Source organism: Cervus canadensis, chromosome 16, assembly GCF_019320065.1.
Source record: "Cervus canadensis isolate Bull #8, Minnesota chromosome 16, ASM1932006v1, whole genome shotgun sequence".
Taxonomy (NCBI): domain Eukaryota; kingdom Metazoa; phylum Chordata; class Mammalia; order Artiodactyla; family Cervidae; genus Cervus; species Cervus canadensis.
In genome coordinates, this window is record NC_057401.1 from 8,888,982 (window position 1) to 8,915,274 (window position 26,293).

At 45.7% G+C, this 26,293-nt stretch overlaps 1 protein-coding gene across 2 annotated transcripts in view; it reads right to left on the reverse strand.

Annotated features, from left to right (window-relative positions):
• Positions 1-2,172: 2,172 nt before the first annotated feature.
• The window catches only part of MAP1B (microtubule associated protein 1B), a 93,542-nt gene continuing 69,421 nt past the window's right edge, over positions 2,173-26,293 (reverse strand). For both annotated transcript variants that reach the window (XM_043489249.1, XM_043489250.1), the window contains 5 exons: positions 25,610-25,692; positions 23,024-23,164; positions 10,800-17,301; positions 7,744-7,982; positions 2,173-6,573 (listed from right to left, as the gene is read on the reverse strand). In XM_043489249.1, the coding sequence (XP_043345184.1) occupies positions 6,418-6,573; positions 7,744-7,982; positions 10,800-17,301; positions 23,024-23,164; positions 25,610-25,692 (7,121 nt within the window). In that variant the 3' untranslated portion in view covers positions 2,173-6,417. The remainder of the gene's footprint in view (positions 6,574-7,743; positions 7,983-10,799; positions 17,302-23,023; positions 23,165-25,609; positions 25,693-26,293) is intronic.

Here is a 26,293-nt window from a genome sequence, read left to right on the forward strand (position 1 = left end):
AATTTATAAAGAGAAAGAAAATGTAGTCTTAGTACTGTAACAGAAGTTTGTTAATTTGCCTGCAAAATAGGAAAACAGAAACTGAAGAAAAGCTCCCTTCAAGGTATAATAGAACAGAGCCAGCTGGAAGGGGATGAACTGCCCCCCCTCCCAACCCCACCCAGCATCTCTGCTGTGCTTGGTCTGCTGGGGGTGGGGCGGTGGCTTGGAAACACATGGAGGGGTTAAGGTGACCAGCACCGGGGGCTTCTCTGGGACTGAGGGGTCTCTTGGAACTCAAGGCTTCCTGTGCTTAAACCAGGGCAGTCCTGGGCAAACCAGGTTGCTTGGTCACTCTTAAGTTCAGGCCAGAAAGACTTCGTAGAACTGTCATTTGGCAGTAGAATAGAAAACTTATCTTTGTTTAATCTGACAGATGTAATTAAAATCTCTTGGTCATGATTTCCCACCCTGAGCACTCACATGCTTAACCCTTTAATTTCTGGAGGGATTTAAGAATGCCTTCTGGCATCCAGCGACTTCTAATGGGACCGGTCTACCAGCCTCATGACCTGGAGGCATGTGTGTAAGATTATAAGGAGTATTCGTGACAAAGGAACATCATTATGACTCCAGACAGGCTGCAGTGGGCTTTTGAGGCCAAAGGACCATCTGTGCAGAGACAGGACCAAGTCCTGGCGGTCTGTTGAGCACTCTGTGGGCATGTCTTCTGTGCAGGGGGCTGCGGTGCTGAGGCCTCCCACCCTGCATCCACCATTCTGGGCAGTCTGTGCTGCCCAGCATCCCCTGAGTCTTCCTCTGAGCCATCACCTCTGCCTGGAGTTTGCGTTGTCTAAAACACTCGTGCATGTGCACCTGGTCTCAGTTTAGCCTCACGTCTGGTGGTTTCCCAATGGTCACCTACACTCATCCCTGGATTTTGGGAATCCCAGTCACTGAGACCAGTTAGGGCAGGACTTAACGTTTTGCTTGGGCTTCCCTGGTAGCTCAGATGGTTAAAGCATCTGCCTGCAGTGTGGGAGACCCGGGTCCGATCCCTGGGTTGGGAAGATCCCCTGGAGAAGGAAAGAGCAACCCACTCCAGTACTGTTGCCTGGAAAATTCCATGGACAGAGGAGCCTGGGCTACAGTCCATGGGGTCGCAAAGAGTCGGACATGACTGAGTGACTTCACTTGACTTACATTTTGCTCACCTTTAAACAAACCCCAGTCTTACCCACTGCTGGGTATGGAGTAAAGATATACTAATCATTGAATGATTAAGGGGAATTCTTCCTTTTTATTATTATCACTTTTCCTAAACAACGTCTAGTTCCAAGGTGTGAATCTAATCCATAGCATATTATGTTAGTTGCTGCTGCTAAGTCACTTCAGTCGTGTCCGACTCTGTGCGACCCCATAGACGGCAGCCCACCAGGCTCCGCCATCCCTGGGATTCTCCAGGCAAGAACACTGGAGTGGGTTGCCATTTCCTTCTCCAATGAGTGAAAGTGAAGTCGCTTAGTCGTGTCTGACTCTTAGCAACCCCATGGACTGCAGCCTACCAGGCTCCTCCTTCCATGGGATTTTCCAGGCAAGAGTACTGGAGTGGGGTGCCATTGCCTTCTCCTATAGGGTTTATTCTGTAACTGAGCAAGAAGCAAAGATATAATGATGGAGAGTGATGGCTTTGTAGAGCTCCAGGAAGTCAGCCCTTGGAGGAATCATCCAGTTTGACCATCTTGTCAAATCTTCTCATTTTTTACAGGTAAGGAAAGAAATTCGGGACAGATTAAGTGACTGAGGTCACACAGCCAGGTATGGCAAACCTAGAACGAGAACTTGGTTTTTGAGTTTATAATTTAGTAGGAAACCCTCCCAATATCCTCCTTCAGCTGCACTGCTCTATTTAGTTTTTCTTTCTAAGCAATAATTTTAACTCTCTCTGATCTTCCAGTTTCTGTCTTTAGACCCCAAGGTTCTCTCAGGCTTAGCTATAAAAGATAACAGCAGTTGTAAAAATAGTAGCAGGGCCCTCTCAGCAGTTTACCAAAAACCAGGGAACCCACTCTGGAAAGAATATAATCACCCTCGTGAAAGAACCCCCCACACACCCACACCTGTGGGCAGCAGATCCCAACTCTCCGACGCGCCCAACAGCAATACACAACCAAAGACAGCACACACACACACTTTTGCCACTTTTGTATTTTTATTGTGGAACTGATTTTCTTTTTTCTTTTACATCAAATATCCTCAATGGAAGAGGGGATATTGCACACAAATATCATAAAAGCACTACATATTACTTTCACTGGAAACTAATTTTCTACATTAGATATGACTGGATAGGATAGAAGTGATGCAGGATTATAAGACGTAATACCATACACAGCTGCGGACCGACACAAACGCCATTCAGGACGAGAGAGGAGTGGGAGGTGCTTCTCAGCAGGGCCCAGGTCCCCGCCCTCCCGGGGAAGGACAGGGCCACCCGCGGGGCAGCCTGGTCTCAGGCCCCATCTCAATGGCTCCTTTTTTGCGGGGAGCGCCAAATGAGTACAGAGAAGCTGTTTATTTTTTCCCTTCCTTTTCAGTTTTTGATGCTGCCTTTTAAAATGAATAAAGTCACAGATTTTTTTTTTCATAGTAAATAGTTTTAATACCAGGTGAATAACCTAATCGCCTTCAAAGAAGTGCTCATCCCTAGGCTGCTTTTGGTGTTCAGTTGGTTAAATGATAAAAAGCTTTACAGTTCCTTTCAAATGGAAACAGGATTGTTTCTTCTAAATCTGAAGTGCAAAAAAAAAAAAAAGTTATTAATCTAACTTACCATATCATTACTGAGCAAGAACCTCCTGTGACAGGTGACTAAAGAGACAAGAAAAGCAATTTCAGAATTGCAGGACAGCTCCTGAGAGCTGAAATTTGGTAACAGGGAAAATGGGAAGTGGTAAAATTTCCATTAGCAAATGATTAAACCTTATTAAATGAGTATTGGAAAGCTCCTAAACTGTAAGCTATTGGAGACACTTAAAACATTCATATACACAGGGGAAACCATTCACTATGATATGTAAGGTTAAGAAAAAAAATTTTTTTTTGAACTCCATGGGAAATGGCAGTTAAGGGTTGAGGGAGGGGCGACGGGGAAGGTCAGTCATTGTATCCAGTCCCACCACAAGACTGAGAAAAGCATGCACAAGGATTGGGTTTTGAGAAAGGGGATAGAATTAGTTAAAATTGAAAATGGAGGATTATCTCTAACATTTAGTCTCTGTAGAATTTTAAGAATACTACCAAAAAGGTCATGATCATGAGTGCTATATCTCGATGGAATCCCATCATTTAAACAGAATGTAAATTCCTTCCACTCAAATATTCAATCTATACAATTGGATTACATAATCAGTATGAATAAAGCTCCTAGAAGTCTGTGTCAATCTTTAGCTCTCACCATGAATGTACATGGTACATTGTGATGGCTGTTTCTAAACTAATTGTGTATTTATGGAACTAGCAAAATTAGGTTAGTCACACAGGTAGGAAAGGTGTCTGGAAGGACAGGAGCAACCTATAATGTAAATATTGGTTTTCCTGTGATATTTGGGCTCTGTGGTCATCACTGAGAATAATGGATGGAGAAAGGTACTTAACTATTTAAAGAGCCAGCTGATCAGTGACAGCTTTTGTGTATTTTTTCCACTAAATTCCAAAGCAAAAAAAGAAAAAGAAAAAAAAGAGTGGGATAGAATGGTTATATTTGAAGACTGGCTATAATTCTCCTAAAATGTTTGGTTTTTTTCTTAAAGCAAAATTATGTACATGGTAAATTAATGGGGGAAATTGGAAAACAATTCCATCTTCTATCAAAGAAAAATCAACCAGAGGTCTGGATTTGGCAAGAAGGCTGGAAGTCTATTTCTCTTCCAATGCATTTTGTGAACCAACTTAACAACTAGTTATTAAGAATTATCTTGAGTATCTTAGGTTGGCTCTTAAAATACCTTTGAAGTAGATGAGTTTATACTCACTGAAATCCATTTTTGTCAATGAGTTTTCTATCATGTGTTCACTTTTTGTACCCTTAATCAATGCATGTTCTTAAGGACTTCCAAAAAATAGGGTAATAAATAAAAGCTGCATTTCTAGAGAAGCCTAAAAAAAATAGATTAATTTTTTTAAAAAATTAAACATTTGAAAAATGTAATTCACAGCATTAAGTAGACTGCATTAGGTCCTCAGTGAAGGGACCCAGAAGAAGCATTGTTTAAACCCTCATAGTAGTTAGCAGTGCAAAACACACACTTATCAGACAAAAATAAACTAAATGTTAATTCTGAAATAAATAACTACATAGAAAATAAAACGAGGTGATTGTTGACTACTCCGTAGGTCTTAGAGTCTGCAGGAGACGCAACACGACAGAGCCCAGAACAGCTGTCACCGAAAAGTTTGCCACATCTGAACACTGGGTGCGTTGATCTGCAACTTGAAACTTGACGTCAGTTTTAATCATGATCTGGCTTCCCAGGTTCATAGTTCAGTGATAACAATGATGAACATGATCTCTGAACTCTACATAATAAACCATAGGAGCTGGAAATTCATTTGCTTTCAATGTATTTTTTTTCCCAGAAAAGAAAATCCCAAAGCAAATTTTTGCTAGGGTCCTTTGAACTTGTCTTGGTTCTTTTACCTCATGGTTGAAGATCTTGAAAGAAGTATGCAGGATACCACTGGGTGATGTACTTGTAAAGGCCTAGAAAAGTTTAGCCATTCTCCCCCACTCTCAAATAGCACATACTCAGATTTTTGTTATGGGACTCAAGGGGTGGGAGGTATCACTATTCCTGGTAGGATGGACTTTTAATAAATATTATTACTGCAATATCAGACTTCAGTTTTCACCAGAACTTCAAAAGACACTACTCATTATTTTGTCTTACAAAACACTTTAAAAAAAACAAAAAAAAAAGGACTGTCCCTTGAAAATTTTCTGTGCATTTTCCTGTAAATGAAAACATGTTAAAAAGTTCATCTATGAAAAGTTCCCACATATCTAAAAAAAAATTCTTCTGTACACTTGTTCCCATAATTATGCTGAAATTAATGGAAAATTTAAAAAAAAAAAAAAAAAGCCACTGTAAGACAAAGGAAGCTAAATACTGTTCACTTGCTGAGAACCTCTTCCACCATTAAGATTCACTGTTTTCCCAGTTCTGATCATAGAAGCCGTTTCAGTCTTGAATTTGCAGTAGTAAAGAAGCTAAGACAGGCTCAACTTGTTTGGTTGAGGGGCCTGAGGTGGTATTAACACACAATGCTCAGACTGTTGCACCAATCAGGTAAGCTCCAAGTACCCCTCCCACATGCACACACATGCTCCTGTAACTGGAGTATCTATAATCCTACACGGATGTTTTATAAACTTGCTGTCTCACATTAAAAAATAAGTGCATCAAGTATCTTTGTACATTCAAGTCACTTCCTAAGGCAAATTGTCTACCGTATGTACTCCCAACTGCTTTGGTATTTGCTTGGTAATTGGGGTGGACTTGGGTGTCTCCGCATGCAGGTTAATTGACTCAGAGTGGACTAGCTGTGTGCACAGATGCTGGGAACATGCCTTAGATCAATCTACTTGTGTGTTTGAAGAGTCTGAGAGTTCTGAATGGGGTTCAAACCACTTGCATGTCCAGTCTACACTCACTACACTACATCAGTGTGCAGCCTTCAAACTGAAGGAGCTTAATTAAGGCGTGAAAAATCTCACATGCCCTCATAACAAGTTTTGTTCTTTTCTGTTTTCTTCCAGCCAACTTGTTTTAGGAAATTAAGACCCTTTTGATGACTCAGACTGACACAAGTTGCAAACTTTGCAGACAACAGAATAGACAGAAAATGCAGACGTGACTGTTGGTTATTTTCTCCTCCCTGCCCCACCCTGCTCTCTTTCTCTCTGGTATCTCACCAGCACTCTCTACCATTATATCTCCTTCTCTTGCATTCTTTTTTCCTTCTCATTCTCTCTCTCTCTCTCTCTGTCCTGTGTTCCCTCTCTTTTGTGCACGCGCACTCTCTCTCTCCCTCTCTCTCTCTCTCTCTAAGACAAATGCCTCTACCTTAGCAGAAGTCAGTTGGGTTTGCTAGTGCATGGTTTCCAAATGTTCAGCAGAGATGAACTGGGGTAGGTAATTTTGCAGTAACTTGAACCCTAGTGTGGGAAGACTGCTACTTCCCTTAGCAATCAGCAAAAACTGAGAAATATTAGTGACTTGTATCACCATGACACAGTATAGTGTTTGGCAGGTAATAGTTCAGCGACTTATTTAGATGAATTGACTTTTTTTTTTTTTTTTTTTAGAAAAGGTGGTTTCAAATCGAAGAATTTCTGGAAACAAAGTTCAAATCCTGTGGTGCGGCTGACCTTGGTTGTTACAGTTCGATCTTGCATGCAGGGAAGGATTCATCTTGCATAACCACTGTGCTGCTGCTTGCTAAAACCATGATGTTGAGGTCCTGCTGTTTCTCATGGGTCTCCTGGTACCATTCCCTCATCACTTCTGAGTCATGAGTCGGGATCAGGGTCACCTGCAAGAAGGGAGAAAACAGCTGCTGAAGAGCAGAACCAGAAATGGGGTGGGGAAAAATAGAACAGCAGTAATGTGTTAATTAGACCATTAGAAAAAGAAAGGGCAAGAGAAAAATATTCTATTGTCTTTAGAAAACCCAAAGGACTTTTCAACTTACATTTTCTAGGAACCAGAATAAAGCTGCTAAAAAATTAGTTTTCCTGGGGCAATTGAAGACTAGAACCAAAAGCAAGTCATGACTAGCCAGTTAGTTCATCTATATCAGTTTTCAGTTCTTTAGCGTTATGAGAAGTTCTTCAGTTAAGGTGGAATTTCTTGTATTTTCTTTAACACAACTGATAGGATTTACATTAAAGATATTGCATATTTAAAAACAAAGGGGCTTTAGTTATTAATGCAGCCGAAAACCTTCTAATTGTGTGTTAACTAACATTTAATCAGGAGAGCATAGATTTATGCCTTTAGTTTGTGTGTGTGGCTGGGGACAGGAGTGGGGCGGGTAAGTGATTACTAGCTTAAATTCTACCTAGTATTCAGTAAGAGGCCACTGAGTGCTTCTCATTAGATTTCATATGATGAAATAACCAGGATTTCTATTTAATGTTACGCAAATACAGTTCACTAGATGACTATACAAAACCATAAGTAAAACTTAGATAAAATCCATAGCTGAAATACTATTAAGAGTGGTTTGTGGCTCATTAGGATGTTTGGGAGTTGGGAGTGTCCTGCTGAGGACCATTTTCAGCAGTGCTCCTCCTGCAGAATCTCATGTGGACAGCTGATTTTCTAAATGGCCATATCCCTAGCTTTCGTCTACTTGGGAAAGACAAAGAAGTAAAGACTAATCTTTATCCATCTCACATGGAAATATGACACTTGGTTACATTGGTTAATATTCTTGGTAAATGAAGGGTGCGTAATCTTGGGCTCACTCTGCAGATTATGCTTCAGGGTGGTAAAGTGGCCTTCCTCCAAGTCCATGGTGGCTGGTGGTGAGAATACTTTTAGATCAGCTTCTGTGTGTGAAATCCACTTTGTTCAAGTGCGGCAGGCCCCCTGGGCACCTCATGGGGATCCACGGTGGTGCCTCATTAAACATGATCCCTTCCCGCTGCCTCTGGACACAGCTCCACGTGTTGTGCAGACACCGCCCTGGAACTCTTACCTGCATGTTGCTGCCCCATTGGGCTTTCCCTTCCAGCAAGGCATCCAGGACAGCCCGGCTGGGCTCCTCAGCAGCAGGGTCGTTCCCACTCACCACGTAGTAGGACGACCTCACTCTCTTGAAAAATTCCACGTCGACATTCTTACTATTGCTATGGTTGGGAATATAGCACAGGTCCAGGTACACAGGGGGGCCTGGGGGCACAGCTGAGGGCTTGGATGTCTTGGTGGTTCCTGGCCCTTCAGTAAACAAATAAAAACAAAGAGAAGGCCAGGGTCACAAAAATGTGGAGAGACTCATCTGTCCAGCACACCTTCCCTACTTATTCCCAAGAAGGTGCTCTAGGACATGGGAGGGGGGTGTGGGCATTCCCCTCTTTCATAGAGGGCATTTAACACTGGCAGTTTGGGACAGTATCACCTGGTTGTTTACCATCTCAGGAGAAATGAAGAGTGGGGCATTTCCCTTTGTGGACAATGCATTAGCAACTAAGAAGAGTTGCCAAGGCTTTCCCCGAAGATAGAACTAGACAGTAACACTCCTAGAAGAGCTACTAGTGTGTCTTAATTTGAAATGTGATCTAAGAAATAGATTTTAAAGGATGAAGGAAAGCATCTGCATTTGGTAGAGCATAGTTAAGCCATCTTAGTAATTCATGTTAGGATTTCATTTAAAAGCAATTTGGCCCACAGCTGAATATTATCCCCTCACATTTGATCTAGCCAGTGGTCAGATCTTAATATTATATGACCTCCAAGACCCTCAGCAACTCATTCTCATGCATAAACTGATGAAACACTGTATTCTCTCCTTAGGACAGTACTCTAAAATCGTAGACCTCTCTCCTTAGACAAAGTTTGGATACCAAACTTTAGCAACAGGAAGGTTCTGCAAGAGCCTGCTTTCCCTAGCCAATCAGAACATACCAGACTGAGGTAAGGGGTATGTCGCAGCCAAAATTCCCCCCAAGTCAGAAAGCCCGGGCAAAGTGAAGGTTCAGATTAATCTCAAAGTTTCTGTGTACCTTGTTTCTAGAATTGGCTTTCTGATTTGTTCTAATTAGAAGGATGAAACAGTAACAGAACTAGCACTGTAAGGCAGTGGTTCTTCCTCCTGGCCACATAATTAGAATCACTTAGCATGCTTAATACAGATTCCCTGGCTTCACTGGGCTGGGGTAGGGCTTCACTGGCCTGGGTATCATCATTTTTTTAAAAGCATCCCAGCCAATGCTAAAATATGTATCTGGTTTGAGACCACTGCTGTGAAACCACTTAACATACTAGTGAGATCCTGTATATTTAATCCTCTTTCCTTTCTCCATGGGATGTATAGAGACTGTCATCCCACAGTTAAAACCAGCCATGAACTGGTTTATTTTTATTTTGGAGGGCAGGGGGTAGTGAGAATCAGCCAAACTGGTATTTGGATAAACTGAATCATTTCATGATATAGATTAACCAGCCATTATAATGAACCTAAGCTAAAAGCCCTAAACATATTCATGTGTAAATCTCCCAAAGAATTCTGACTTGTAGCAGAGGTTTGTGAGTTACAGTTCATCTAATATTTTTAAATGCCTACAGTTTCCACTTGCACCTTGAACCACTCCCATTGACACCAAGTGAATATTGCTCATAGAAGCCCAAACTGAGAGAACCACTAGAAGTTGACCCAGGTTTGTTTTAAAATTAATTAATAGTGCAGTTTTGTCTTTTAAAAAAATCTGTTGGGAAAGCATCTTCAATGTAAATTCAAATTAACTCACTTTACCTCAAAATTAAATGACAAAAAAAAAAGTGATAAAAAAATCAATTGTGTGGGCTATAGTGTAAGTTCATGAGTTTGGTAGCAAATTTCAGTTGTGTTTACATATGTTTGAATGGATTTCATGTTTTCTCCTAAGTGCAGGTCACTGTCAAGTCCTTTAGATCAAGATTTATTATCTGGTGATTCTATACTAATTCTAAGCATGAACAAATTCAGTTTGTTTTCTATGTGCAAATAAAAAGGAAATCTGATATGAGTCTTGAAATTGATGCTTCACGTTGCTTAAAAGTAAAAACTTGTACCTGTAACTAGTACTTCCTAAAGTATACTGAATTTTAGAGTCTCAAAGTTTCGTCTGTCAGATTTTCCATAATAAATCAAGAAAGTGTTGCTTATTTTTTGCTTTACATGTTTGTGAACTGTGATCTAAAACCCTCAAGGAACTATGTAAAGCAAATAAAATATATGAATTCAAATCCCTGTAATTGGTTTGAAGCAACAAAATGAAGCTGGGTCATCAGAAACCCGGATTCACCAAAAACCCAAATCACTGCCGAGAACTTGATAAGTCTAAGAATCTGAAGGCAGGGATGCCTGCTCCTGCCAAGTTGAATTTCAACCTAAAACAAAATGTTGAGTCTCTTATTAGTGAGGCAGTGTGGTCAGAGTGGAATAAGTAGAGTCTTGGATGCTCTTTCCTCAATTTGTACTGGGTACCCAGTGGTCAACTGACCTCACTGGTTGATTAAACAGAACATTGCCTTGAATGGAGATGCATCTCCAGCCGGGTGATTTAATTTTGAAAATATTATCATTTTAATTAAAATATTTTTATTTTAAAAAATGGAACCTAAACCTTGGACCTATGCTGTTTACTCCAGGCTTGCCTTGGAACTCTAGGTCTCCCTAGGCCTGTGGGAACTCCTGGCTCATGGCACCTCAGCTTGATTCTGGGGCCAGCATTGCTGAAGCCACTGTCAACAGAATCTTCCTGAGGAGCCTGAAACACACATCCTTGGTTCTGAAGATTCAGACAAGGCTGCAGTTTGGCAAAAGGGAGCAAACCCAGGGGTTGCATCTGGGAAATCGGAGCTACCCTGGGCCCCCCAAGGTCTATGGGCTACCCTGGGCGGGGCTCCCTACCTTGTGGCAAAAGAAAATGGTGAAAGGAAGGGCACTAAGTTGTGCTCTCCCCTCCCCAGTACAAAGTCAGGTGGAAAGGCAGAGGCTGTGGCTAAAGTAGAATTGCAGTGTCCTGTACCAGGATGCCAACACCTCCCACCTACCTGCAGTTGCTGTCTTCACCGATTTGGATGTGGAGGCATTGGCGGCATTCTTGGTCTCCTTGTCTTTCTCTTCCCCACGTGCAGCTTTGACCTCAGGAGTGGTGTTGGTTTTGGTCGCTTTTTCCACAGATTCTTTCTTCTTAGGAGAAGCCACTCTGGACACCTTATCCGAGGATTCCTTCAAGGCCCCTGGCTTGGGTGAAGCCGCAGAGGGCTTGGACTTCCCATCAGCCTTCTTGACAGGTGAGGACGACTTGGTCTTTGTACCAGGCTTTTTGGTCTTGGTCTTCTCTTTCAGGTCTTTCTTCAGAGCTTTGCCCAGGTTCTGCTCGATGGCCAAGGCCTCCGGGTCCATCATGGACACGTCAGGGTGGCGTGGAGAAGGGCTGCGGTCCTGCATGGGGGCCGGAGGTGGATCCATGTGTTTGTAGGTGACGGTTTTGTCTGTGGGGATGGTTTCCGACTCATCTTCAGAGTCGATGTTGGCATCAGCTGTGATGGAGGGGCACTCCTCAGTCTCTGGAGGGACATCAGAGTCAGTCTGGGACGGGGCGGACTCGCTCACTGAGGTGGGAGGGGTTTCGTCACATTGTCGGCCCTGGGGCTTCCCTCCAGGAGGCGGCGGGGCTCCTCCTGACTGGGTGAGGGGCTTTTCTGATTCTTCAGTTGGCTCTTCACTGGCAAACCACTCGAGAGGATTGGGATTAATGAAGGAGGGTGAGAGCTCCGTCTTGGGATGCTTGTATTCGCAGGAGGACACAAGGCATAAGTCCACATCCTGGCGAGCCTCAGAGGGGGACTTCTTTTCGGCCATGTAGCACTGCTCTGAAGTCTCATAGGCATATGAAGACGCCTGGGGGGCTCGAGTGATTTTCTCTGGGGTCTCATAACAGTATGCAGAGGCATCTGGGGATCGAGTGGTTGTTGTCGATGTCTCGTAGGAGTAACTTTCAGACTCAGGGAAACCAGCAGTTTTCTCAGTGGTCTCATAAGAGTAGCTGGAATCCCCAAGTGTGTGGCCCCCCTCTTCAGAATCATCATAGCCATTGCTGATGTCATCCAGGAGCCTTTGAGATCGCTCAGTCTTTTCATAGCTGTAAGCACTCATTTCAGGGGTCCTTATGGTCTTCTCACTTATCTCATATGCGTACCCAGACTCTTCCGGGCTCCGGGTGGTCTTTTCAGTAATCTCATAGGTGTAGCCACCATCTTCAGGAGTCTTGGCAGTCTTCTCCATGGTCTCATAGGAGTAGCTGCTGTCACATGGGGATTTGGTGATGCTCTCGGTCTTCTCATAGTAATAGCCACTCACATCTGGGCTCCGGGTGGTTTTCTCATAAGCCTCATAGTCATAACCTTCTTCATCTGGGGACCTGGTTGTTGTCTCAGGTTTCTGATAAGTGTAGCTGAAGTCTCCAGGTGTCTTCCCTCCAGTATCCTTCTCCATGACAGGTGTGGTCAAATCTCTATCCAAGGCTAGATGGCGCGGCATCGTATCAAATAACATGGAGGCACGGAAGCCATAGGGCTCTGCGGACGCTGCATCCATCGGTGGAGGAGAGGCACTGTGGCACGCTGCTGTGCTCTCTTTGACTGCAGAGGTAGAATCTGAAAGACTAGGGGAATACAAAGGAGAGGATTCTCTCGGGGTGAGTGGAGAGATATCAGATTTAGGGGAGAGCTTCTCAGCTTCCAGACTCTGCACTTTTTCAGAGGTGAGTGAGGCATACAAGGATATGTCTCTGGGAGGAACAACATCGGACAGAGTATCTTCTTGGAGAGGAGATGCTATCTGAGAAGGGGTGTGAGCAGAAGAGGTGGATGGGGAAGCCTCCACCTGAGACACCGAGATAAGCTCAGAGAGATCATTATCTTGGGTGTAGGATGGCTCCTCTGTTGGTGGGATCTTATGGGATAAACTAGAGTCCTGCATGTCAGAAGGACTGTAGTCCACCTCAGTGGGCCCGTTTTCAGTGATATGAAGCATGCCTGCACCCACTGTAGGGTGATCGGGAGACTGACGACTAAAGTCCATAGCAAGGGAGTGCTCAGGGGACTCCTGGCCAAATTCAATAGACATTGAGGATTGTTCTGACCTGTGATCTTGAACTGGTGTCTGAGACTTGGCTGTTTTAGGGGAGAAGTCTGGCGGAGAAATTGACATTGGTCGTGGGCATTCTTCTTTTGATGGAGACATTTCTGTTTCCTGGAAAGTGGTGGGTGTTTGCACAACAGACACGGAAAGAGAGTCATCTACTTCAGTGGAGTGTGGGGATCCAACCTCGGCGTGCAGCGAGGGAGACACATCGTCTGTCGTTGGCTCTGGGAATGAGCTCGTGGCCACAGAAGCTGTGGAGACCGAGGCCACACCCTCCATATGAGAGTATGTGTCTTCCACTACCCCCTCATCGACAGGGGTAGCTGACTTGTCTGAGACGGTGCCTTCAGAAATGGACATCTTTGTGTCTTCTTTAAGAGATCCAAATTGACTGACATCTATTTGTGTAGGAGAAACATCTCCTCCTAACTTCCTTTCATCTAAGGTCAGTCCTGCTTGAGAACTCATGTCTTCAACATCATCAGTTTTCTTTTCTTGACCAAAGTCTTCCTTTATTGGTATAAAATCTGTGCTTTTCCCTTCCTGTTTGTCTTGGAAAAGACCAGTGGAAGTCATGTCAGAAACTGGACTTATTTGGTCTGGAGAGGCTTCTTTTCCATCCTTTCCTTCAAAGGGGCTTTCGGTACCTCTGCCAGGAGCCCTGTCATCTGCACTTAGGAAACTTTCATATGCAGACTCGGATCCAATTAGGGGAGGGCTCCGTAATGGAGACAAAACTTTTTCAATAGGAGATTCTGAGTCAGGCACAGGTTCATCCATGGGGCTAATGGAAGCCCTTTCACTTTCATCTTTGGCATCACTGAATTCAAAGCTCACTGGGACTGCTGCTGGTTTTTCAATGACCTCTGTGGGAAGGTGACTAGATTTCTCTTCAGTTGGAGATTGGTAGTATGGTGTGTGGCCAGCACTGCCAGTCACAGACTGAGATGGAGACACCACTTCCAGGGTCTTATCCTCAGGACTGGCACAGTGTTCTTCCACTACTTCCTGGGTCACCTCAGGAGACACTGGGACAACTTCTGCCTCTGCTGAGACTTTAATCTCATTAGGTGTCAGGGAAAAGTTCACGCTACGTTCACCCAGGGGGGTCTTTTCTATGGGCGATGGCAGAGATGGGCTCAGGGATGGGCTCTTGGGTGGACTGAGTTTTTCATCCAAAACTGGTGAGACCGTGTCTTTGATCTCCAGCGTGGCACTAGCTCTGGCATCTTTCTCTTCAGAGTAGTAGGCCTCGCGTAGAGCAGATCTGCTGAATTTGTCTTCCTCCATGGAGGAGGGTGGTGAGATGGTGGAGGCTGAAGCATTATAGTCCCTCCCATCAGTGGCATCTGTTTTTGACCCATCAGAAAGTCCATTGAGAGATGTCACAGCAGGTTTGGCATATTCCTGAGAATACAATGAAGACTCGTATTTGGTGATATTTACAAATTCTTGAGACGGGGATTCGGTCTCTTCATTGTTGGTCTCGTCACTCATCACGTCTCGTGGAGTAGACATCTCATCCATAGGGGTGGGCTCACTGGATATCTCAATGGTAGACTGGGTGTAGCCGGAGGTGGCCGTGAATTCTTCAGGCTGGTCTTCCCGATTCTCCTCGTCAGAGGCAGTGGCCTCACTCTCCGAGCCTCCAGGTAAAGTCTCATCATGAATGGAAGAGGCAGGTTCTCGAACGGGAGACTGGGCTCCCACTGGCTTGGGGGACGTGGTGAGGAACCCATACTGGTCCTCGGTACGGCTGGCCTCCGCAGCCTTGTCCACCACAGCCATCACGTAGTCTTCCGCTTCAGCCTTTTCGGGCTCGTAGTCTTCCTCTCTGGCGTCCTCAGCTCTGTCCTCCTCATCCCCCTCCTCCTCAGACTGCTCGGCCTCTTCCTTCTCCAGGGCCTCGTCCATGTCTTCTTCGGCTCGGTCGTCAGCACTGGCCACAGACTCCCTCTTCTCCTTGATGTGCACGTCCGCCTCAGCCTTGGCACTCTCCTCCTCTTCCGCCAGGCTGTGCTTGGAGGTGCTCACACGCACGTGGTCCTCTGCATCCTCTTCCGGTTCCTCCGCCTCTTCAGTTTCTGCCTTCTCTTCATAGTCTCCAGTCTCAGAGGACTCCTCGAAACCTGCTCCCTCATCTTCAAATTTTTCGGTGTCCTCCACCCCCTGCTTCTCAACAGGCTCCAGCTCCTCGGGGGTCTGCTCACACTCCCCCTCCCCTTCAGTGGTGGTGATTCCCTCATCGGGGGACTCGGCGGGGCCTTTGATGACTTCGGTCTCTTTCTGGATGACATAGGCTTCGACGGGCTCAGTTTCCTTCAGTTTCTCTTCATCCTCGATCAGCTCCAGCTGAGGCTTGATGTCTTTCGCCACGTCGACCTCTTCAGCCTTCAGCTCCTCAAAGTCCTTGGTCAGATCCTCGGGGGAGGACATGAGGGACCTCTCCGCCTCGAGTTCTTTGGCGGGGCCGGTGGTTGCTAACCCAGCCACGGCTGCTGCGGCGGCCACGGTGCCAAGGGCTGCGGCCGCAGCCTCTGCAGTCTTGCCTTCCTTCTTGACCACTTTAATCTTCCCCTTCTCCTTTGGCTTCCCAGCAGCCACGGACTCTTTCTTGACAGGCTCTTCCTTCTTGGGTACTTTTGGTTTTAATGCAGCCGGTTTTTTTGCTTCAGATACAGGAGTAGGTGATTTCTTTGTGTCTTTAGGAAGTTTCTTAATTTCTTTTTTGGGTTCCTTTTCCTCCTTTTTAATTTCTTTCTTTTCCTCCTTCTTCACCTCCTTCTTGGCTTCCTTGAGTGGGGTTTCTTTCTTAACCTCTTTTTTGATTTCTTTTTTCTCTTCTTTCTTGATTTCTTTTTTGACTTCCTTTTTCACCTCTTCCTTTTTTGGTTTTTCCTCCTTCTTGACGGGTGTTTTGTCCTCCTTCTTAGCCACTTCTTTCTTTGGCTTTTCCTTTTCCTTCTCCTCTTTCTTCTCTTCGGGTTTTGGCTTTGTCTCCTTCTTCACTGTCTTCTCCTTGGCGACTTTGGGTTTGACATCTGTGCCCTGCTTCTCGGCACCCTCAGCTTTGGCCGGGGGCAGCTCTTCTTTGCTGGGCGTCTCCTTTTCTGTCACTGGAGGTTTGGTCTCGGTTTTCACAGGTTTGTCTTTTTTCACCGTCACCTTTTCTTTGCTTTCAACCTTGGGTGCTTTTTCCAGCCCTTTTGTGACTTCAGGGGTTTCTTCTTTTGACTCCTTTCGCACAGTTTTGCCAGGGAGTGGTTTTGCGGCTGGTTTCAAACTCTCGCGGCTATCAGCCCTCTGTTTCAGCTTTACTTGTTTCACAGCAGGGGTGGCCACCTGGCCCGTGAGATCCTTCTGGGTGGCCAGCGGCTGTTTCAGGAAGTCCAAATGTTTGAGCTTTTCCAGTCCTTCCAGGATATTGTATTGGGTGCTGTTGCCAGGAAAGAGAACTCGGATGATCTTCTCTGCAGGGTTCGCTGGATGCCACACGATCAAAGATGAGACTGACGTTAAGTAGGAAATTGGGATGTCTATTTCTTGACCATTAGGCAGGATTAGTTCGGCCTTGTCTTTGTTGGTGCCAGTCCACTGCTGCATGAAATACTGCATCTCCTTGCTGCTCTTGACTGGGTTAAGCACATACATCTCCAATTTACCAACTCCCATTTTTTGGAAAAGAATGACAGGATCGATGGTATTGCCTACGCTTCTGAACAGAGGTTCTGGCTTCATGGACAATTTGTTTAGGTACTGGAGAGTGAAGCAGGCTTCTTCTATGCTTCTCTTCATCTTGATGTTTGGCTCTGGGTTTTTCAGATTTTCAGGTACATTGAGAAATACAACCCCTAAGTCGGGAGAGATGAGGTTTTTCATCCAGTCACTATTGGTGGTGGAGCCCTGGGACTGTTCCTCCTCCAGCTCTGCAATTTTCCGTTGGAGCATGCTGTTTATTCCAGGCAAATTGTCGTCCCCAATGTGGGTGAGCAGGATGGAGTCCACTCGGTCCAAGTGTCGGATGAGCTTCCAAAAGCAGGATTTTCTTTCGGAGCCTCCGTTGATGAGCATATTGAATCCATTCACTGCAAACAGTGCAGAATCACCCCTCCCTCCTGGAAAAATGTAACAGCAGGGCTTGGAGAGCTTTAGAAATCCACCTGATGTGGGGGGTTCTAGGATGTCAAAGGGAGACGGGACTTCCACAGATTCCGAGAGATACTCAGTAAACTCAGAAAGTCCTTCCATTTCTGGCAATATAGACGCTGAGTTGAGTTTAATATTGATGAAGTCTTGGAGATTGTGTCTGTCAAGATTGGAGTTTTTCCAGTCCCCTTCTTCGGGACAGAAAAGGGTTAAGCTGGCTTTGTTCGCAGGATGGGTGGTACTCAGTAATTCCCCAATCTGGGATTTTAAAAAAAATGATAAGAAAAAAAGAAAAAAAAACGGTTTAAGTGACTGTCATCACTGATCCAGCCCCTCCATCTATTACTAGGTATTACAGGATCGTCAGATGCACACAGGGCAAATGTCAGGTGTTGGTAGGTAAATATTTCCATACTGGTAAGCTAACAGCCTCTGTCCTGACTGCTCCTTCCATTCCCTTCTGCCTTCTCCCTGCCCCCTGCCCCCCCACCTCAGACCTCGCCACCATCTGTTCTTGCCCCGCAGGGGATCTTCAGAATTCTGCTCAGCTTCGAAGGCCAGTGACCATCTGGATGATCAGTGCCTATGTGGTTATGAAACACTCTGCACAGCACCCCTGGGTACTTGCCATGCAAAAATGCCCTTTAAAAAGTAATAAACTATCACAGGAGAAGGCTAGGTGAGTCATTTCACCACTGATATAAAATGTTTTCTTTTATTCCACTGGGCCTGGCTAAAAGGACTGATGACACATTAAAAGAATTTAGATATAGTGCACATGGTGTCAATATTTAGAATTTGGTAGGTAGAGAAGAACAAAGTTTGCTGGCTTTTTTTTGCACCTTGTAGACAGGAAGTTATAGACTGCACATTGATACAAAAAACTACTGGTTCTGGCATCAGTTCACACTATGTAAAGCATGAGTGGGTCATCCAGCAGACTTTCTGCAAATACAGATACTCTGAAACTGTGATGGTTAGAGCAGTTGGGTATTACATGAGCAAGTAGCCAGATCTGTCCCCGATTTGCTCCTGTTTGAATCCAAGGTGGGATGTTCTGCTACATTCTAACTCCTATTTTTTTTCAGAGCAAGCCGGGCCTGAGTGGCTAAAATCAAATTCAGCTGAGAGGTGTGGCAGGTAAAGATATGATCCAGCTGTGTATAGGTGGTATTCAGTCACTGGCTCTTTCTATGTGAAGCAGGTAATCACCAAGCTCAAGGAGAAGGTAAAACGATTTAAGGAATACCTCTGTACCCTTCGGCTTTTCACCTCTACCCAGAGAGCTCCTATGAAACAAAGGAAATGACTCCCAAAGAAAACAAGGCTGCACAGAATTCTTAGGAAGTCAAGGGCCTTAAAAAACAGCCAAGAGGCTGGTGAATGGAAAACTGTGATGTACAGGAGAAAGCACAAAAGAAAGTCAGCAGTGCCCAGAGATAGAAAATCTACTTCTTTTGGAGAAGCAACAGTGCGCTATGCACAAGACAAGAACCCAGCCCATCAAGGAGGAAGAGGAGTAAGTACCATGACCTTGGAGCAGCCCCCAGAACTGACTTCCAGACCCGTGCCAGCACACATGCCGGAGAGAGGGGGTCCTCAGGGGCAGAGACTGGGTGTCACAAGTGCCCACTCAACCAAGGAACAGATGAGAGCAACGAAGAAGAGCCAGCAACATGCGGAGTGACCAGAAAACCTGTGAATGTGTCTTAGACTTGGAAACTGAGGCCTTCTCTGAAAGAATCTGGAAATTATCATAGTAAATGGTAGCTAGTAGAGCCCATTATACCAGAAGTTCCTGAACAGGAGGAAACACATCTTCTCTCTGTATCTCTTTATCTTTGTTTCCCCAGTATACCATCAGGTTCAGTAGATGCTTGCTGAGCTGTGCTGAACTTGGCCAATTTCAGTACATGCTCTCCTCCTGAAGTGGACATTTGGGAAGTGACCAGAGCCCATGAGTACTTCTCAAAAATACTGATTGCTACCCCCCCCCACCTTGTTCTTACAAAAATGGATGGGAGACAGTACTGGAAGAAATACTGCTCAGGGTAAAGATAGTCCTTTTTGTTAATTGCCTTTTCTAATTAAGTGCAGGCATACTGGAAGAGGAAGGAAGATATAGGAAGTGACTATGCAGATAATATTAATGAAATAAGAATGTAATTTCTAAACCATACCCTACTAACTACATTTCCTTTTGATTAGATTATATGCTTGGCTAATGAGGAAATACAACAGACAGCGTATCTCTGGGATTTAGCAAGATGTTTCAAAGGATCTCTGAACATTGTGACAGTAGCTGAACTTATAGCTGCTGGTTTGTGTCAGCCTGGAAAGGGGTCTGTGATGGGCTCATTTAGGTCCTGTTGGTAATGACCTGAATGAAAATGGTGGAGGCAGGCTTATCAGATCTGTGGATAGCATGAAAACAGGAGGCCTTGGAAATGTGGGATGGCAGAATTAAGACATTTAGAAAAGCTCTTGACATTGGAATGATGATGCCTAAGTCAACTCTTAACAGAGGCATTCTAAGGGATAAATGTAAAGTCCAGTAAACCAGATGGGAAAGTAGGATTGGGAGAGGGGGTGTGTATCAACAACATCCATAGAAAATACTCAGAGATTTTAGTTGACAGTGAAGTGCCTTTATCATAAGGCTTAAAGAAGCTTAAATTTCAAGTCTCCTCAGTGGTCTGGTCCCCTCCCAAAGTCCTGTACTTAATTGTTTATCAATAATTTTCTTCTTTTTCTTAAAAGGAGCGCCCCCCCCAAAATTATGTTAATTATAGAGCTCCTCAGAGCCCTCCTTCATTAACATTTAATGGTGGATGGTGATGGTCAAAAGTTACTTTTAGACTTATTGAAGATTATATTGAAAACTATAGAAGTCACTAACTCTCACAATCCTAACCTGGTCAGTGACCCCAGAAGTTTGGTATCCAGTGAGTCATAACGTTTTAGAGAAACTGGACCAAAAACAAACAAATTAAAATTGCTGGTTCCTTCTCCTTGGACACAGCCTCTGAATGCTAGACCTGGGCCCCTTTCTCCGCTAACACATTTCTCCCTTTAGATTATGTCATCTGCTTTCTAACGTGCTGGTGGCTTCCACGTTAACATCGCCAGCCCACTCATCCCCCAAGCTCTGGACCCTGCATGTGATTGTCTGGTAACGCCTAGGCACTGAGACATGGCCAAGGCTGAGCTCCTGAATTTCACGCATCTCCACCCCTGTGCCTGCTTCCTACCAGTGGACAGTGGTCAGAGAATGTAAGGACTTTTAATATCTTGGTTTATGAAGAACACTGAGTAGATCTGAGAATGATAAACCTGCAGGGGGAAAAAAATTGGCAGTAAAGGGCGTCTAAGATCTAAGCCACTGTCAGGTGGAAAAGGGATCACATTCCTTCCTTGAAGATAGGATGAGACATATAAGGAAAAACTTCCCAACAGAGAGACTGAAAAATGTCCCCAGGAGATGGTGACTTCACCAGCCTCAGCTTGAGGGAAGGGATGGATTAGCCAGATGACTATCCTATCTGTAGGTTCTGGTTTTTTAGTTGATCTCCAATGACTAAGACTCCCCAAAGCTGAAGCTTAAAATGTACCGATAATTCTGTTATTCAGCCCATTTATTTTTAGCTATTCTTGGGTTTTTTTTTTTTTTAATGTGTCATTTTGTTTTTGCCAAATTGTGTTTCTGGTTTCTCTGGAGTGACTAGTATGTTTCAAGGACTAAATAAAAGGAACAAAAGTAGACACCAAACGGCCTTTAAGATCAGTTAGTTACTGAGTCATTCTGGCCTCAAAACCTTTCCCCAAGGCAACAATAAGGATCAGAGCTCTAAAAAGCCGCTAACCATTGGCCTAGTCCCATGGTTTCCAGTCCACTTTGGCTATGGCATCCTTTCTCCAAAGTCCAGAATGCAAAAAAGATAAAGGCCCAGGTGCTCTGGTTGGAACAAGGGGAAGAAAGTAAATTGAACCCTATGTATTTCCCTTTGCCTGTCTTCCCACAGCACCCCAATACCACTGACCTAGTCTATAAGGGAAAATCCTAGCGATCTTTTCATGTGTGTTAAGCAGCAATGTTCACAACACTGTGCCTTATTTAAAGACATTTGGGGTCCAGATGGGTGGGGGTTGTGATGCCTCCAGATTTAAAATTCCAGCAGTGACAAACCCTTTCCTTTACGTATGTCCTCAATTTTATTTTACTGCCAAAAAGACAAACCTATGACAGGGGTAGACACTAACCTGGAATAGGAATGTAGGAGAGGCACCCATGCGCACATTAACAAGCTGAGGGTGCAGGGCTGAACCCAACATGGGGAAGCCAGGCAATGGCCCACCTGCACGTGGGACTGGGCCCCGGGGCTGGCTCCAGGCCTCTGCAGCCCTCTCTCCTGCCAAGGTGCTGACAGCGTGTGTGACCTCTTAGCTACCAGACAAATCCACAACATGAACCTGGGGACACAATCCTGCAAAAGATTCTGACGTTACGGTGCTCATCCACGCATCTCAAGGCAGTGGGTAGAGTGAGAATTAATGCCCTGGATTGGGCATCTCAATGCCATGGAACAAGGTTGTGTCGGGCCTTTCCTAGGTGTGGGCACCACAGATACAAGACGATCAAGACACGCAACCTGAACTCCAGCAGCCCTGGAGGAAGACAGGGGACAGCTCTGCAGAGACACAGGGCACAGGCCTCCCTTGTGAGGTGGTAACGGTGGGACCAGCTCAGGGCGCCCGGGGCCCTTCCTTGCTGTGGGGAGAGCCTGGGCTATCTGCCTTGGGGCCCAGATGACATCACAGCTTCTGAAAGCCGGAGCTTCAAATGCCAAGTAAAATGTTCCTTTTTATTCCTCCCCAGTGAGCGGAGCAACACAGTGATGTCATCCCACCAGTCTTTTTACAAAAAGCCTCCAGGTGAGCCTAATGAAGCTGGGCAGTTTATTTACAGCTCTTGCCAGTGATGGAAAGTACACAGAGGCCTCTCTGTGATTTGCGGGGCCAAGGAAGATTAAATGCAGAAAGACAGATGGCCTTTCCCAACACCCCCGAGACTAAGAGGCCGCCCTCTCAGGAAGTTCTCAGGAAGATGGTTTTAAATAGATGCTGTAACTCCTCCTGTCAGCACGTCCCTCGACCTCTCCCTGTAGAAGTCTGCTATCAGCCACGGGCAGCCCCAAGCGGCTATGCTGACGGCCCCGAGTTGTCACTCTAACTAGGAGACAGAGGTGCATTATTTTGGAAAGAGAAGTTTCCTAACCAGATAAAATTCTCAAGCAGAAATAACCAAATTAAAATCTTTGATTTGACCAAATAATACTATCATCCTGTTGGTTTCAGTACTTCATCATGTATCACCGTGAGTAAGATATACTCAATAGAAGTGTTAATGATCAGGCTTCAGTCCAACTATTCTAACCCTTTTTCTCTTCGGGCGTGGACGTGTCCTATGGATGCACCCCATTTTCCTACCTGCCTCCTTTCTTGGGCTACTCAAGCAGCCCAAGCTCAAATACTGGGGCCAGGCATTAAAAGTAAGAGAAATCAGAAATAATTTGACCAAGAAAAGTAAGTTACAAGCACTAAAAGAGACCAAGGCAGTTAAATCCTCCCCCTAAAGAGATCTTTGGGGTATTCTCTCAGAAAACAGGCAACCTGGGCCTTCTGGTGGGCTCTGTCATTCCAGGTTCCTCCATCATCTCTGCCATCTGTAAAATGATGACTGTTCCATCCCCCGCCTCCATCGGGCAATCAGAATGGTTCCAATTAATTATAGAGATGAGTGCTCTAAATTCCTCTGGTGATGAGCCACAGGACCTTGTACCACGTGGCTTTGCTTATTTCAAAGGAGTAGGACACCCCATCCCCTCCTCCTATCTCCCGTAAATGCTTTCAAAGATCAGCCTAAGGCTACAACAATAACCGAGCAACTGTAAAGCATGGATACTCCCAGACAGGAGCCTACCTCTTGATCGGTGAAAATCTCTATGAAGTTCTGGAAGGAGAAAGAGCCGGACTGGAGAATGAGCTCTCCGGTATTCTCAAAGCACTGCCCCGTCAGCACGAGCAGCTTGTGTCGGGCGGCGTCCGTGATCATTAAGCGCACCTGAAACGAAGCATGGGGAGCACTGAGCCGTGGTGGGCACTGGCCCCCCACCCGCAGGACCAGGCTGGCCCTTGGAGCGCCTCCGGTTCCTAACCAGCAAGAATCACTCACTTCCCGGTCTTCACACCGGCCCGGGGTGTTGGACAGAGCCAGCGACTATGATCACCAGCTGCCCATGAATGCCCCTTCCAAGTCTGGCTACAGCCGAGACGGGAGCGGTAGCTGGCTCTCCCCTCAGTTTCCGTGTCTTTCCAAAGCAGTCTGCACAGCTGGCCATGGTTCGTTGCACAGCTGTGCCTGCTGGCAGCGTGCAGTCTGCGAGACACGAACATCTCACAGGCTGACTCACCAAGTACAGGGCAGGTCCCCCAACTGCTCCCTTGGGAATCACAGGGCTCCAAGGAGGGTCCCAAGTCAGCCCCTCCCAGCCAGGACAGGACCCCCTTCCTGCCAAGAAGACACACAGCTCCAAAAGCAGTCTCCACTGGCATCAGGAGGGTGCCTGATACTGAACTTGAACATAAACAAAAGGCCACCCTGATTGGGAATCTTTTAAACAGACTTGTGAACCGTTTGCACGAAAGGACTCTCTGTTCTTTTAAATGAAAGGGAGCCAGCCTGTCCTTCAGCAGAACCACCGCTCCAAACACCAGGTTATGCGTTCTAAGCCCGACTCAGTTCAGCACAGAGTGACTGCCAGGCATCATGCGAGGCGCTGGTGGAGGGAATGGACAGTAAACAGGACGTGACCCACTGTCCCCACGAACCCCACAGTCCAAGGAAGTGCACGTGTACCAAAGTCATTGTTCCAGCCCCATCTGCTCCACAGGTGAGCCTGGGTTCTGCAAAGAAATTCCTTATTTTTTCCTTCTCCATTTCTCACAGCTATTCCAGGCGATCTGCCTGTACATATATTCAGCCTCCAGCTTTTTTCCAAGTTGTATCTACTTCCTGATTCTAATAGCCAGGGAGACCACTAGTGCATCATTTGCCTCAATCTTGTACCTTCACGGATTGTCAAAGAGGTCCTGGTCAACCAGAGCAGACGACATGGGATCAAAGCAGGCTATGTGACAACAGCCACAAAGGGCAAACAACCCAAATGTCCATCAACTGATGTATGGATAAATAAACATTGTGTACCCATACACTGGAATAGTATTCTGTCATAAAAGGGAATGAGGTACTGATATAGGCTACACGTGGATGACTCTGGAAAATACTATATTAACTTAAATAAACCCAGCACAAAGGGCCATAGATTGTATGATTCCATAATCTGAAATATTCAGAACAGGAAAATCCATAGAGGTAAAAAGTAGATTAGTGGTTGCCAGAGGTTATGGGGGGATGGTGACTGCTAATGGGCTTGGGATTTTGGGGGGTGGTGGATATGTTCAGGAATTAGATGTTGATGACAGTTTCACAATATTATGAATAAACTAAACCCCAATGAACAGCATACTTTAAAGGGATGGATTTTATGGGTGTGAACTGTATCTCAATTTAAAAAAAGAAAACAATCTACAGTCACAGAGATGCTCAGTGTGGGCAGAAGAAATGCCGTGGATAGTGGAGGCACCTGGGTCTGTGGCTATTCTGACATCCAAGAAGCAATTCAACCCTAAAGGTACCAAACTGCAGTAAAGACACTGGGAAATGGAGATGCATCAATTCCTCTGGCCTGGGGACCAAAGATTCTTGGTGTTAGCCTAGTTCTGATCTTACAGTAGGCTCTGAAATAGCCAGTTACTCTCTCTGGCAAAAGTTTTATATGGTGGCAATAAAAACAATAAGAAGAACGGCCAGCATTGATGTTTTGGTTGCCGTGTGCCATGCTCTGTTCTGATCACTCAACACGTCTGGACACATCACTAAATGCAAGCGCTATTAGCATCTGCATTTCACAAAGACAGAAACTGAGACAGAGATGGTCAATAACTTGCCCAAGGCTACCTGCTAGTGGGTGGTAGAACCCAGGCAGTCTGGCGGCAGAGCCCATATTCCTGACCACTGTGCTATCCTGCCTTTCAACCGTGACCAGGGGCTGGGCAGGATGTGCTGAGAAAGCTTGCGTCTGAGAAGCCTTTTCTCTCCACACTTGGGTCACAGCCGTCTCAGCCTGAAGGCTTGCGTCTAATCACCCTGCGACATCCCAGCCAGACTCCATAGCAGCAGCACTCTCTCTGGGTACCCCCAGCATTCCATACCCCTCACCTCTACAGAACCCTACGGTCTGGCCAGCGTCCTCCACGCTGTCCTTATTGAAAGGGGCAGTGTCAGGTGGTGCTGATGCAGAGAACCAGCCTCCGGCCAGGGCCACAGAAGCACCCCTGGACCCAGAACTTGCTCCCCCTCCTTATCCCTCTTCACCAACTGCCCCATCCCCTCTCATCAGCTGGGGCTCTGTCCACTGTGTGAGGCTCCACAGATCCACATGCTTACCTCAGTGCTGACGGCTTCATCTGAGGGGTTGATCAGGACCACTGTTTCTAAAACGTCACTTCGGTGATGAAGGATCTTTTGTCCTGCAGGCACAGAAACACAGACAGAAGAGACCGTTAGCTTTCTCCGGATTAAAACCACCCCGCCTGCCTCTGGGGCAGCAGAGGCATTGCCGCTCAGGGCACCAGGATTCTCCACTGTCCTGGGAAACACAATGGGTGTCACTAAACAAGAGTATAGCCACGGCAGGCTCCTCCCGAGCCGGGTCTGTGTGGTCTGGGGCTCTGCCGGCTCTCACAACCCTCTAGTTGTCAGGCCTGATCGCCAGGCTGCCTGTGTGTGAAGGGCGGGTTTCATCAGAGACTAGGGGTGGATGCCAGGAAAACTCAACGGGGCTCTCCACATCCCCTTTCTTATGGTAATTGGGGATGTTTCTCCATATCAGCCTTTCTTCTGGTGAGAACAGTGCTGAGATTAATTAGGAGCCTTACTGTGAAATGAATGACATCCAGAAACCCAAGCTAACAATTAGCCCAACAAGCAGAATGGCTGTCTGAGGCGGGTTATAGTCTGCTGCAGTATTTATTCATTAATTCACTCCTAGAAAACTACAGGAACTGTGAGCAAATAAAGATGGAAGAACAACTCTCCCTCTGGACAGGGTGGACAAAAAAAAAGCAAAGT